The sequence below is a fragment of the Cynocephalus volans genome, chromosome 4 (genome assembly GCF_027409185.1).
Source record: "Cynocephalus volans isolate mCynVol1 chromosome 4, mCynVol1.pri, whole genome shotgun sequence".
NCBI classification, from domain to species: Eukaryota; Metazoa; Chordata; class Mammalia; order Dermoptera; family Cynocephalidae; genus Cynocephalus; species Cynocephalus volans.
In genome coordinates this window covers 152309691-152323192 of record NC_084463.1, presented here as the reverse complement: position 1 = coordinate 152323192, position 13502 = coordinate 152309691, and the positions used below count along the sequence as shown (strand labels likewise).

The 13502-nt window shown below is 49.2% G+C and overlaps 1 protein-coding gene across 1 annotated transcript; it reads right to left on the bottom strand.

Moving 5' to 3' along the window:
* Positions 1-5164: 5164 nt before the first annotated feature.
* On the bottom strand, positions 5165-10299 carry LRRC55 (leucine rich repeat containing 55). Its single transcript, XM_063092412.1, has 2 exons — positions 9528-10299; positions 5165-5400 (listed from the first exon to the last, which is right to left on the bottom strand). The coding sequence occupies exons 1-2, from the start codon at positions 10240-10242 to the stop codon at positions 5165-5167; spliced, it is 951 nt and encodes a 316-aa protein (XP_062948482.1). The 5' UTR covers positions 10243-10299.
* Between the last annotated feature and the right edge of the window lie 3203 nt (positions 10300-13502).

Here is a 13502-nt window from a genome sequence, read left to right as displayed (position 1 = left end):
CTTATTTCAGGACTCTCATTTTTGATTTTGCACTTGCTCAATATAGTCTCTACTAAATATTTAATTTTAAGAGAAGGGTTTTACCTCCTTCCAATCTACTACAGAAAACACTGGTTGTAGTTGGGAATGTCCTTTGTCTTTCTGAGTGTTCTGAATTAGTATCTGTCCCTTTAGTGGCTTTCCTGTGTGAGTGAAGTATTTGTCTATAATTTGTGGCAATTGGAGTGGGAGGAATAGAGGGAGGTTAAAATCCCTATTGGTGGAAAGAAACACTTCCTGCTTAGAGCCACTTCCTGCTTGAATTGACTTCCTGCTTAGAGGCACTTCTTGCTTAGAGTACTGGGATAAAAATGGCTGCCATTATAATTATAGAAGTAGACTTTCCTCCTTTGTCTTGCCATGTTCCTGCAGTTCACTGCCAAATCATCTTATTTGGGATAGTATGTAGGCAACATTTGCAAGACCCAGGAGGTTTAGAGTCCCTTCCCTTTATTAACCTATGAGAACAGAGACTGAACTTATACCAGTGTTGGGCTTGTCCGTCCCCCACACTGTGCATTTAGATACCTGGTTTACCTGTATGCCTGAGTTAGTCTCCTTTTGCCCATGCTGCTGGCATGGGCCATCTCCCTGGCACACACTCCTCAATGATGCTAACTATGCAGGCACACCCACTTGCCTTGGCATGTTTTATGGATGACCCAAGCTGCAAACACCAACATGTATAAAACATATGCTCTCTTCTTTGTGTAATTTTAGGCACCAAAATATGCCTACACACAGGGGTGTGTGCATACAGACACACATATTCTTTTTTGCCTGTTTAGAAATATGCTTTTGCGATGTTCCTTTTACTCCCACACATGCCCCTCCATGGCTGGCACATCTCCTAATTATTCTCATCCACTCCCTCCCTACAGACCTTTTGTGTGTATATTTTGGCACACATTCTCTTGGTTCCGCCTAGTTCCTTTCTCTCTGTCTTTCTTTTTCTGCCTCCTTCCCCCTCCCTTCTCTTCAAAACTCTGTAGAAAATTTGTTAAACTATACAGTCTTTATTATTAATGTGCATTTATGAAAAATTCTTCACAGTTACAAAAGTGCATGGTTATAAAATCATCTTTACACAAAGGTTAGCATCTTCCCTTTAATCCCACCCCTCCCTAGCCCTCCCACGCCCAGACATCAAGACTCTGCAGGACAGCGCTTAGAAAAACTGAGAGCTCTGTAGATCCAACTCTCCATCCAGTGCTGTGGCAAACACAATGATGATTTACAAAGGACCTTACGACTTGCTTTCCTCACTTCCCTTTGGCCTCTTTCTGGGGTGGGAAAGAGCAGACAAATTTCTGTAGCTTTGGGAGGATGTCCTTTTGAAGAATGGATGAAGAAATTTACTTATACTCTTCTAGCACTGGAAAGAATGTCAACAAAGACAACTATGGGGAAGATAGGGGCTGTAGGTCTTCCTTGTTTGTTGAAGAGAAATACCTATATTGGTCTGTTTAAATTCTATGCATCTAGCTTCTTATAGCATGCCTGGAAACTCTGTAGCAACTCTGGAGACCTATTCCAAGGTTCCCTGGGAATCCCTGTAGGAATGGAGAAACACAGATGAGGATACATCTGAGGGTGACCAGAGGCAACTGGTCCAGAGTGGTGTGGTACAGATGTGGGGTCTTTTCTAAAGAACAATTTTCTTGGCCCAGACCTTGACCACCATAGTCTTGTTGGTTAGCTAAACTTTAATATCCTCAGGCCCAATGTGAGGGAAGCTTCTGAGGTGAGGACAAGTCTCTGAGGGGTAGAAGAGAAAAGAGGGAAGCAGGGAGAAGTCAGGATCTCATTACGATGTCTCTGCCACAGATTTTTATTTTTTATATTTTCTGAGCAGCCAGCCTCAACCCAAACCTGGTGGGGTTCCATCTTAATGTATCAAATGATGCAATCAGCAGATGGCTGAGTGGACTGTGTCAGAAAACTGAACGCAAATTCCAGAGAGATCTGCACCATGTCAGCAGATAACCAACATAATAAATGGAACTTCACAGACAGATGTGCAGATGCAGAGATACCCCGTCACATACATGTTAACCAGTTGGGAACAGACTGAATGAAGCCTTGTGGGAACACGTCACCAGGGATTTGGTAGCAATTCCGGCCAGTGCTGCTAGATTATCTCTAGAAGCTTGCTTCTGATAGCTTGAGGAAGATGGTGGTGGTGGTGGGAAGAGCAGGGAATTCCTTGGCAGTAAGGTGGTTGAATGCTTTCTTTATTGTGCTTTCGTTAACTGGGGACCTTCTAGCAACTGGAGGATCATTTGTTCTTTAGAAGCCATGGATCTTGCTCAGAAAGATTTGACATTAATGGAGCCTAGATTATCCTGCTAGAAAGGACGTTGGATCTCAAAGGATATTTGATTCTTGTCTGGTTCTAGTTCTATGCAATAAAAATTACATATCTTAAAATATAGTAACTATATTTCAACAACAATAGTCTCTAGGAGATTACTATACACGTATATGGTATGCCTCTGTGGGAAACTTAACTATTGCATCAAGACTATTATTTCTGAAAGTTCCTCTCCAAATACGTTAGGCCATCAGCTTCACAGGTGGAGAACAGCTTGAGACGCTATCCTTGGCCGTAGTGAAAGAAGAGAGCAGAGCACAGCTTTGCTCCAGATGTCATTGGAGCAAGAGCTTTGGCCCAGATGTTGCAAGCAAGATTCAGGGGACACGGGGCTCAAGTACCTCAGGTTTAGCAAAGTTTCTGGGGATGCTTTTGGTTGACTAGCTCCAGGAAGCTTGAGTGAGGGGACACTTGGAAGATGACAGGACATGCTCCTTCATTCCTTCCAGGCCCGTCCCTTGGATAGGATGATGGAAGCCCACTAGAGTTGGGAGCATGGTAGAAATTCTGCTATAATTCTGTTATAAATAATAATTATAATAATTATAAATCCTGTTACAATTCTCATTCTGGCCAGCCTTGCCAACATTTTGGAGTTGAAAGAGGTTCTCACCTATAGCTTTCTCCGCTCCCTTGGAATCTCTTGCAACACAACCCCAGCAGGGCTTGACCGGGAGTGGTTAACACAGCTTCCTCTCCTGCCTCTAAAAGATCTTGTTTTTCACATGACTGCCACTATGGCCACCAGTTCTAATATTTTATTTACACATTGTAACGCAGGTATCTTCTACTTGACATTACCTGTGCTGCCTCTATGCTTCAGAGGCTGCAAGTTGTCCTACCTTGAGCATGTGTAAATCTGCACAGCCACTTGGTTTTACTGCCCTTTATGTAGCTGATCTATTGGCACATTCATGGCTGCTGAATTCTAGGGCTCCACTTCCCAGGCATTCTCTTCTGCAAGCACCTGGGAAAGCGTTAAGCATTAGAAACAACTATGTTGGAGTTGAGTGCCAGCCTTGCCACTTAGTTAAGTCCTACCCAATCTCGAGCCTCCATTTCCCCTTTGTAAAATAGGATTACTGATGCTTGGTTTGCCTCCTGCACAGGGTTGTGAAGATTGAAAGAGAATGACACAAGAGCACTTCATGAAGGAACCAGTGCTGAACAAATACAGGAAAGATAGTGGTGAAACTGATGATGACAATGACAATGGTGATGACAATTGTGCTTTGCACTTAAAGTTACTTGATTTCTGACTGATTAGATGCAGTTTCCCTGAATTCAGCTGCCTGTCACCTCCCAGATAACCTTGGGCCAGTTACTCAGCTCTTTATAGTTAATTCGTCTGTAAAATGGGATAATAAAAACCACCAGGCAGTGTTGCTGTGAGAATTGAAACAATTAAATGAATAGATACAAAAGTGCCCAGAGGAGTGTCTGGCCCTTATTAGGAACTTCATCAGCACTACTTGAATTTGAATTTATGTAACTGTAGAGGGAGAAGTGATGTTCTCCAACTTGTATGGGGCAGTAGAAGGAGCACAGACCAAACTTTGCTTATTAAGTAGCATGTATCTTTAACCTCTCCGAGCCTTAATTTCCTCATCTGTAAAATGGGAACAACAATGTTCACCTCAAAAGATTGTTGTGTGTGTTAAAGGGAATTGTCTGTGGAGACAGCTTATCACAGTGCCTGACACTGGCAAGTGCTCAGTAATTAATAGCTCTCTCACCCTTATGCTTAAATGGGTGAGTTGCTTAGAAGAAAAAGCAAACCCTCCTATGGTCATGATTGTGGTGGCTTTGTCCTCCTTCAGCCCTGGGTACTGTCATGCTGTGGGTCTGTAGCAGGCTTTCCTGTAGTGCACTTTCCTGGTGAGATCCCTTGGTGTGAGCATCATGGCATGAACAGTCACAAGATTGAGGTTCCAGGGGGCCAGGACTCTTTCTGCCCTGGTTGTTGGGCTTCCTGCCTCCCTCTCCTAAAGCGAAGGCTCGATTGAGAGGCAGGAGACAGGGTAGGAGAAGGGGCACTGAAGGTGTCCATCCTCAGCCTGCCTCCTGGGGCCTCACCAGCAGGCTACAGTTGGCGAAGTATGAGGGTGTTCACCAGGAGATGCTGTCACCTGGCAGCTGCTGGTGGGGAGAGACCAACGGTGCTGGCGGGAGGCATTCTCATGCTCTGGAGCAGTGGTTGGCAGCACTGAAAGCTGACTGATTGGGTGTCAGAGGGACAATTTTGGTTCTTTGCCCCGCCCCTCTATACACTTAAGTCACAAGGAATTGTTCACTGTTGTCAACATACCATGTATATTCTGGCCTCTGTCCTTTACTTATGTCCATTCTTCTCTGTCTTCTTGACAAAGTAGACATTTTCTGATGACCTAGCTCATAAATCGCTCCATTCTTGTAGTTCTCTTGGACTTTGCTAGACATAGTTGATGGCATCTCCTCTGGGCTTCCATAACTACGTGCTCAGAGTCCTGACATATCGTCTTAAAGGGAATAGTTTTTGAATTTCTCTCCTCTACCAGAGGTAAGAGGCTCAAGGGCAGGGACTGGGTTGAATCATCTCACACTCCAAGTTCCTAGCGCAGTGTCTGGCCCAAAGTAGATGCTCACACATAGTTAGTTTCCTGACCTTGCTTGAACCATGACCAAGGCACCCAGGCACCATGGAACAAAAATGGGCAGCCAGGGAAGATGTCCAGCAGTCAGCAGCAGCACAGAGGGATGAGAGGCACCACGTCAAATCTCTTCCTCTTCGCTGGCCTTGCTCCAGCGGTGGCAGCAGTTGGCTGTGATGCCCAGAAGGAAGTTGGTGGCCACAGAGGCAATGGAGACCACGAAGCCCACGAATGCAATGAAGAGGTAATCATCCAGGGTCAGGGTCAGGTGACAGGCCTTGAAACTCTCCTCAGTGAGGGAGAAGAGGGGGGCACCCTCAACCTCAGGGGGACCCCGGCACTCAGCCAGCTGAGAATCTGCAATACAGAAGCCAGGGAGGGTGAGGTGTCCAGGAGAGAGAGAATGGACTGGAGATTCCCCCACCCCTCCCAGGAGAAAGGAAGAAAGATATTCATTGAGTTTCTTCCATGTAACCCCAAATTTACTTATCTCCTTTAATCCCCTCAATGACCCTCAAGGCAAGTATTTATACAGATGTGAAAATTACTGCTTGGAGAGTTTAGTAATTTGCTGAAAGTCCTCTAGCTGCTACCTGTGGTAGAGTTGGGGCTTTTGTGGGACACCAGGTCTCTTACAATAGCCTCCCCACTGGTCTCTGGGGTTCTGGTTGCAAACAATTTTATCACAGTCAGCTGAGTGATCCTTTAAAATCTGAAGTCCTGTCATGCCACTCTCTGCTTGAAACCCTTGCCTGGCTTCCTGTTTTTGCACAGAGTGAATCCAAGGTCCTCACCCTAGTTTCCAAGGACTCTTTCCCGTCTCTCCCTCTCTGCTCCTGTTTACTCTGTTCCAGACACACACACCTCCTCTCACTCTTCCATGACCCCAAGCGTGTCTCCTCTCAGGGTGGGGAGGGGGTGCCTTTGCATTCATCCCCTTGTGAGGGAGCTTCTCCCCTGGATGTCTGCACAGCTCAGTCCTTCACTTCCTGTGGGACTTTGCTCAATGCCACCTTCATTTTTGGTGCTGACTGGTACTGGGATCCGAACCCCTGACCTTGGTGTTGCAAGGCAGCACTCTAACCAACTGAGCTAACCAGCCAGCCATTCCCTTATGAGTCTGTATGAATAGTAACCCCCACTCCACCTTTCCCTAGGCTCCCTATCTTACCTCCTCAACTTTCTATTTCTCCATAGTATTTATCACTGTCTGACAGCTTGTTTTTTGTCTATCTTCTCCCCTTGAATATAAGCTCCTCTTGTAGCATAAGAACAGTGTCCTGTCCATAGTTAGTGCTCAATGAATCTTTGTTAAACACAGGATTCTGTCCACCTTCAAAACGTTGGGTCTTTCTGCTACCCCATGTGGCTCTTCCAGATACATAGAGTGTAGGGTTAAGAGTATCGGCCGGGGTTCAAATTGCCTCTTGCCACCTCACAAGTCGTGTGATTGTGGGTAAGTTATTTAACCCCTCTGTGTCCTGTTTTCTTCATGCGTAAATGAGGATTATTATCTACTTCATAAGGTTGTAGTGAGGATTCAGTGAGTTAATGCATATAAACAATATGTTCCTGGTACATAATAAATACTACTCAAGTATGAGCTTTTATTCTCAGCATAGGTAGGTCTCTTTCGGTAGGTCATTGGGGCTCCTATTCTGCACTCAGGCTTCTGCAAAAGGGGTCTGCTCCTTTGGTGAGATTACTGTTCTCTCCAGCATTGATGGTCCCTTGTCATCCCTCCAGGGTCATCTTAAATGTGTGATTGCTATCAGTGGTCTTATCTCACTCTGCCCTAGAAGTAAGAGTGGCATGCAGGTAGCAGTTTTCCCACGCAGTGTTAGGCAGTGGCTTTTGAGCAGCTAGTCATTTCTTCATTCAGTGGATAGATATTAATCAAGCTCTTATCTTGGGCAAGTCTTTTTTATTATTTATTTATTTATTTATTTATTTATTTATTTATTTATGTTTTTGCCTTTCTGGCTCTCATGTTCTGCCTCTGTAGGAAGGGGATAATCCAACCTAACTGTTCTAAGAGAGTCAACGGTGAAGAAGTTTTCTAAATTGTGAAGTATATAAATGCTGTGTGTTCATTCTTGCAATTTTTGAGGGCAAAGAATAAAAAGATAGACTTGGATTGACCCATTTGAGAAATGGATGAGCATTGTTATCCTTAGAAATGTGGATTCAGAGGCCAGTGATGACTGAGCCACTGCCGGAAGGTCCCAGGCTCCAGAGCCCGGTGTGGCCCCGCCCCACTGCCATCAACAACTGGGCCAGCGAAGGAGCCAGCTGTGGGCCACTCCTGTCCCCTTCCCACTTCCCCCCCACCCTCCCATCCTTCCACAACAATATCTTAGGATGCAAAAAAAAAAAAAAAAAAAGAAAAAAAAGAAAAAAAGAAAGGGGGGTTCAGGTTTGGAAGAAGGATGCAACTTTCCAAATTCTAGTGTGAGCGGTCCCTGTAGGCTATGTGCACAGGACCCCAGATCCTGGCCTGGCCAGGGTCGTTTTTGGGGTTGACCTTCGGGTGCTCTCCTCTGGAAACTGGAGGATGTTGAGTTGTGAAATCTGTAGTGTACAGGAAGGGGGTAGAGTGGTGGGACTATGAGAACTGGGGAGGGTGGGGCAGTAGTATGGAGCAGCCAGAGGACACTCTGAGGGCCACCGGCTGGACCGCGCAGGGGCAGGATGGGAAACTGAAGGCTGACGAAGCTCCCTGGTAAGTCAAGGGACCAGTCTTGAAGTGAGGCCATATCACAAGGAATCCTTTAGGTCCTTCTTTGTTTGAATTTTTCCAAAAAGCAAGTGAAAATCCCATGAAGAAGGAAGGAAGCAGTGGAAAAAGACCTAGGGAAGAGCATCACTTAGTCCAACCTACACAGGCAAATTTTGCCCCCAAGAGGAAGCTTCCTGGAGAGTGTAGCCTGGTGTAAGGTGTGTTCTGTGGAGGAGCAGGGGACCTGGGTTTCCAACTGTGTCTTCTTGCTTTCTCACTGTGGGCCTGTGGACAGCCACTGTCCCCTCTGGAGCTTGGTCCCTCAACTGTGTCCATGTGTGAGGCTGCTCTGATGGGATGCTGGACCCCTCTTTCACTTGCTGGGAGTCTGGGTTTCTTCTGAAGGGCAGCAGGGACCTCAGAGGTCACAGAAATGGAGGGGGTCCCGGGTGCAATGGAGACGTAGTGTGAGTGCCCTTTCTGTCACTAGTGAATAGGAGGAGGGGAGACGTGGCCTGCAGAAGTGAGCTGGTGGGGAGATGGCTCCAGGCAGCCTCCCCCTCTGCCCCCACCATCCCCCCTTCCCAGTCCGCAGCTATTTTGGTCCCAGAGAACTTCCTCCCACAACTCTGAGGAAACACTGGAATCGTGACCCACAGCCCCCCCAAGCTATTTTGGTCCTGGGCTCCCCACTCAGCCCTTCTCTCCCCACTACCTCATTCAGCATAGCTTCTCCACATGTGCTAAGCCAAGGCTCTGGGAAAGCCCCTGGGACAGAGCTCCCAGCTATTCTTGTCATTCTACTGCCGGGTGCTTATGTGACAGAGTCGCAGCTGAACCTTGCCTGCCTCTGGGCCAGGCTTGGATGCCATGGGGTGAGGGTCCCATCCCACCCTCCAGTTGGGACTGGCTGGTTAAGTTGTCACTTCTCAGCTTCTGCTCTGAGCTTCCCGCCCCATGCTTACAATTAACAGAACTTTGCTGAGGTCCTTTGGCCAGCTCAGAAGTCAGGCCCTGACTCTTCAGGATATAGCCAGAGGACAGCCAGCCTGTCAGGGCTTGAATTCTGACTCCAATACTTAGCAGCTATGTGACTTTGGGCAAGTGATGGAAACTCTCTGTGCCTCAGCTTCCTCCTCTGTGGAGTGGGGACTTCATTAGGGTTCTTGTGAGGATAAGATGAGCTAAAATAGGTAATATGCTTAGAATAGGGCCTGGCAGATAGTAAGTATAATAGTTTTGCCATTGCTATTTCTTCGAGAGTTTTCCCAGCACTTACAACACTTAAAAAGCAGTCTGGTAGAGTAGAGTAGAGCTTAGAAGTCAAGTAAATTTGGGTTTTATCCATGGCCCTGACACTTTCTAAATGAGTGACTCTGGGCAATGTTTTCATTGTTCTAAATCTCAGTTTCTTCATTTGTAAAATGGGGATAATAAAAATGAGGGTCTAATGACATAATGCATGCCAAGTTCTTCGGTCATGGTGAAAGCTCAGTATTAGGTCTTCTTATTTGTTTTCTGTCTGCCTCTTTCAATCATAAGCACCATAGAGGCAAGGGACGTCTTTCTCATGAACGAATGGATCCCCACTGCATAGCATGCATTGCAAGGATTCAACAAATACTTGCCAATGGGAAAAGCTGGTGTACAAGAAGGCAAGTACAGATCAGGGCACGCAGTAGGTGCTCAAGAGCTCTAAGTGGAACCTTTGCTTCTAGTGAGGCAGGCCCTCCCTGCCTGCACCCAGCCCTGCCCCCTTCCTCACCTGCTGTGCAGCGCTGGATCCGGTTTCGCAGCCACTTCAGCAGGGGTTCCATGGTGCAGCCGCACACCCACGGGTTACCACCGATCTGCAGGGTCACCAGGCCCGGCAGGCCCTCAAGGGCCTCGAGGCTAAGGAAAGCCAGGCCTCCATAGCTGAGGTCCAGATCCCGGAGCTGCACAAGGCCCTGGAAGGCCTGGGGGTGTACCCTCCGCAGCCATGGGTTGTGGCTCAGGTCTATGTGCACGAGTCCATGGGCCTCCTGGAACATGTCAGCTGGCACGTGGCTGAGGTTGTTGTAGCTGAGATCCAGGTGTGCCAGACGCTTGGCGTGGAGGAAGAGGCCGGGGGGCAGCTCCACCAAGGAGTTGTTGCGCAGATCCAGCACCCGGAGCTCCACGTAGCACGTGAGGTAGCCGGGCGGCACGGCGGCTATACGGTTGTGGGCCAGGCTGAGGTTGCGGGTGTCCCTTGGCAGGTCTGGAGGCACAGAGAATAAGCGCTGGCTGCTGCAATCCACAACCTGGTTGTGGCATGTGCAAAGGACTGGGCAGCTGATGCTGGCATCTGAGTGTGTCACCCCGGCTGCCAAGAGGAGGGAGATCAGCAGCATGGTAGGGTGGGGGGGCCCTGGCCAGGGAAGCTGGGCCCAAGTGTCACCCATCTTAGGCAGCTGGCAGCAGCAGTGCCGAAGGGAGCCCATTGGGACTATGTCCATGGAGTCAAGAGTCAGTGGCACACGAAGGCAGCTACATTAGGGGCCAGAGCCTGTGAAGGTGGGGCTTCTGAGCACGTGGTATCATGGCTCAGACCTTTTCAGGAGTCTCTAAGCACCAAAGGGCTTCCTGAGACCCACAGGAAGTCCCTTTCTGGAGCCTAGGGGGCAAGAAACCCAGCTGAGGTCCCCCAGGGTCAGAAGTGATGATCAAAACTTGAGAAAAGAAGGACACAAAGAAGGGGCTGGACCAGCTTCCAGCAGGTCCTGGAAGGCCCCCTGCAGATCTTTTGTGTCCCTCTCACCCATGCCTGCTGGATGCTTCCTCTTGGCGCTAGCTCTGAGAGGTGGGACGGAGGGGGTGAGGGAGATGAAAGGTGCCCTTTAAAGGTCCTGGCACATCTTCTAAGAAAACTTAAGCCCTGTCCCAAGTCTGGGACTCATTAAGAATCCAGAGCTGCACCTGAGTCTCCAACATTGAAGATCTCAGAGGCCATTTCTCCTCGTGGCCCAGTGGGCTTGAGTCCAAGGGGGACCCAGGGTGGGTGTTTTGGGAAGTGAGCCTGGGAAGAAGTAGGTCTCCATGGGCCTCCTGAAAGCCCAAGAGTCTTCAGCCTCAGTGGCTGCTGGAATCTCCAGGGAGACTCTTTGTTCCCCAGGGAGGAGAGGACCCCAAGTGCCACCCACTATCTGGGCCGCCGAGGCTGGAAAGAGTCCTGAGTCCTGGAGGTGTAGGCTGCAGTCAGCTGGGGGAGCTTGGCTACTTGTCCAAGGCAGGCCACCCTCAGTGCCACACTGTGCTCAGCAGGTGGGGGCAGAATTCACTCTGTTAACAAGGAAAGCACTCAGGCAGAGAAATCGGTGCCGTCAACACCCCCCACCCATCACCTACATTCCTTGTCCCACTTCAGCCCTCTCTCTCTGTCTTCTCTCTTCTTTGATCCCCCAACCACAAAGTTGTCTCTCAGGTGTGGGCCATGGAGGGCTCAGACCCTGGTCTCACGTTGCTGTCCCCCACAACTCTCCCTGCCCCGCCCTGCAGCCGTCCCCGTCCTGGGTTTCTGTCTTGGGCTAGATGCATTCTTTCCTTCTCCTCACAGCCCCACCCCCATCAGCACCAAACACCCCACCCTGAACTGCTCCGTAAGGAAAACACGCATCCGCACTCTGGCCATTTGCACACCCCTTTTGAACACTCGTCACTCCTGTTTCCCCCACACTCATACGTACACACGCACCCCATTCTTCTGTGACTCCCCCACATTTTGCCCTGCCTCCAGACTCACTTCTCTCCAGTCTCCCCTCCAGCTTCTTTCTGCACATGCAGAGCCCCCTCCCCAGACTGCCCCACCACCTTTCACCCCCCAGAGCACAACCCTAGTCCCAGCATCCTTTCCCACAAACACTCCACTCTCCTGCTCGCTGATCCCCCGGCTCGAGCCTGCACCACACTTGGTCAGGCAGAGGGATCCAGGGTGGTGACACCTTGAACCTCAGCTTGCCGTCCACCCCACCCCTCTGTGACCCCTGCTTCTCCCTTGCCCACCTACTGTCCTCACTTGTCCTCCCCTCACCCCTCCCCTTCGTCCGGCAGTGCCTTTCTTCCCACCACTTCTAGCCTCAATCCCACCCACTGGGAAATCACCCCAGCTTTCCTTTATTCAGCCTCATTTTTCTGAGCTCCGAGGTCTCCCCCTGCACTCCCACAGGCCCTCATGAGCCTACTCACTCTGTTCCAAGGACACAGCCATCCATCTGCAGCAGACACGGGTCTCCCTCCCTCATCCTGGAATCCCCGTGCTCTGCCTGCTTGCTTCAGAACAGATCGCCTCCCTGGCTCTTCCCCTCCCCCGGCCTCTCCTTCTCCATGTCTCCTGGATCCCAGGACAGCATCTTCTGTGGTTTCCTGTCCTGTGGTCCCCGTGCCCCTTCTTTACCCAAAAGCAGAATCAGAGACAGGATGCTTAGGAGAAAGTTCACAGAATCTGAATGCTGCTTTCAGAAACTCAGCTGGTGCTGAGGTGGCTGGGGCATGTGGCTTCCGCCAGAGCCAGGTCCTCTCCTCCCTCCCCTTTCCCTGCTTCTCTCCCCTCCCTCCATCCCCCCTCCCTTTTTCACTCCCTTTTTTTCCTCGAGGGCCAGGTACTGACGTTTCACTGTCTCTTAGCAACTGCTTCCACATCTCTGAGCAACAGGGAGAACGGGCTATGGACCCCACCACAATGAGACAGGAGAGAACGAAACCCTCAGCAGAATTCACAACCATCCCCAGGATCCTAGTGACAGGACAAGGGGGAGACAGGGAGGGTAGGGTAGGCAGGACCAGACAGGGGCAGGGGAAGAGGAGCAGGCAAGGGGAGAGGGCAAAGGGGTCCAGTGGGAGAGATTCGAGTAGGGGCAAGGCTTGGATCTACAGTCAGGAGATGGGGGAGGGAGAGCTAAGGGCATCAGACCCAGAAGAGAAAATAAAGAGGGTTTGGATAAAGAAAGGGACACGGTGTGTATGTGTGTGTGTGTTGGGGGGGGTGTTGGGGGGATTGAAGACATGAATAAGGATGGAAAGGAAAAAGAGAAGTGCAATTGACAAGTTTGCTTACTTGATGGGAGATATTTATTTAGGTGCTATATAACACCTGCTTCCCTGGTCTGAATGTATTTTGGTCTCCAGGTACCAGGTGACTGACTCAGGGCTTGTTAGGTACAATTATAAGAGGCGAGATTTTTCTGTTTTTTTGTCTCTCAGTCCTGACCTCATAAGCTCTCTGGGGCTAGGAGGCTTGGCTGGAATAGACCAATTTCCCCTGGGCTTGGGATCTGAGAGCCTTTGGGATCCGAAAATTCAACCACCTGGCCCAGATGGGGGTACCTGGGGTGCTGTCTCTACAGCAGTGGAAGCTTGTAGTACTTTCTTCTTTCTCCAGGTCCCTGGAACTCTGTCTGTTGTCCTGTTCCCATCTCTACAAGCTTTCCATTCCCCTATACCCCCAGAATGATTTCAGATGGGGGTGAACTTTTTGCAAGACTTTTTTTCTTACTGATCCACTGAACAAGTCTCTAGCTTTCCTGTATTTTTAAAACTGGCTTGACCAGTTGGTTTGGTCAAAGAGCTGGCTCGTTTCTTTGTTTTAATGAATATTTATTGAGCATTCACTGTGTGCTGGGTACCTGACCAGGTGGTGGGTATATGGCCGCCAAGAAATGGATGTAGATTCTTCTTTCATGAGACTGATGTTGGCTCTGTGTTTTCACTCAGTTGAATGGGG

Excerpts from the sequence above, each read along its gene's own strand:
- LRRC55 (XM_063092412.1), bottom strand. The coding sequence starts at position 10,242 with ATGGACATAGTCCCAATGGGCTCCCTTCGGCACTGCTGCTGCCAGCTG. Across the intron at positions 5,401-9,527 it reads GATCCAGCGCTGCACAGCAG|ATTCTCAGCTGGCTGAGTGC; the intron begins GTGAGGAAGGGG and ends TCTGTATTGCAG.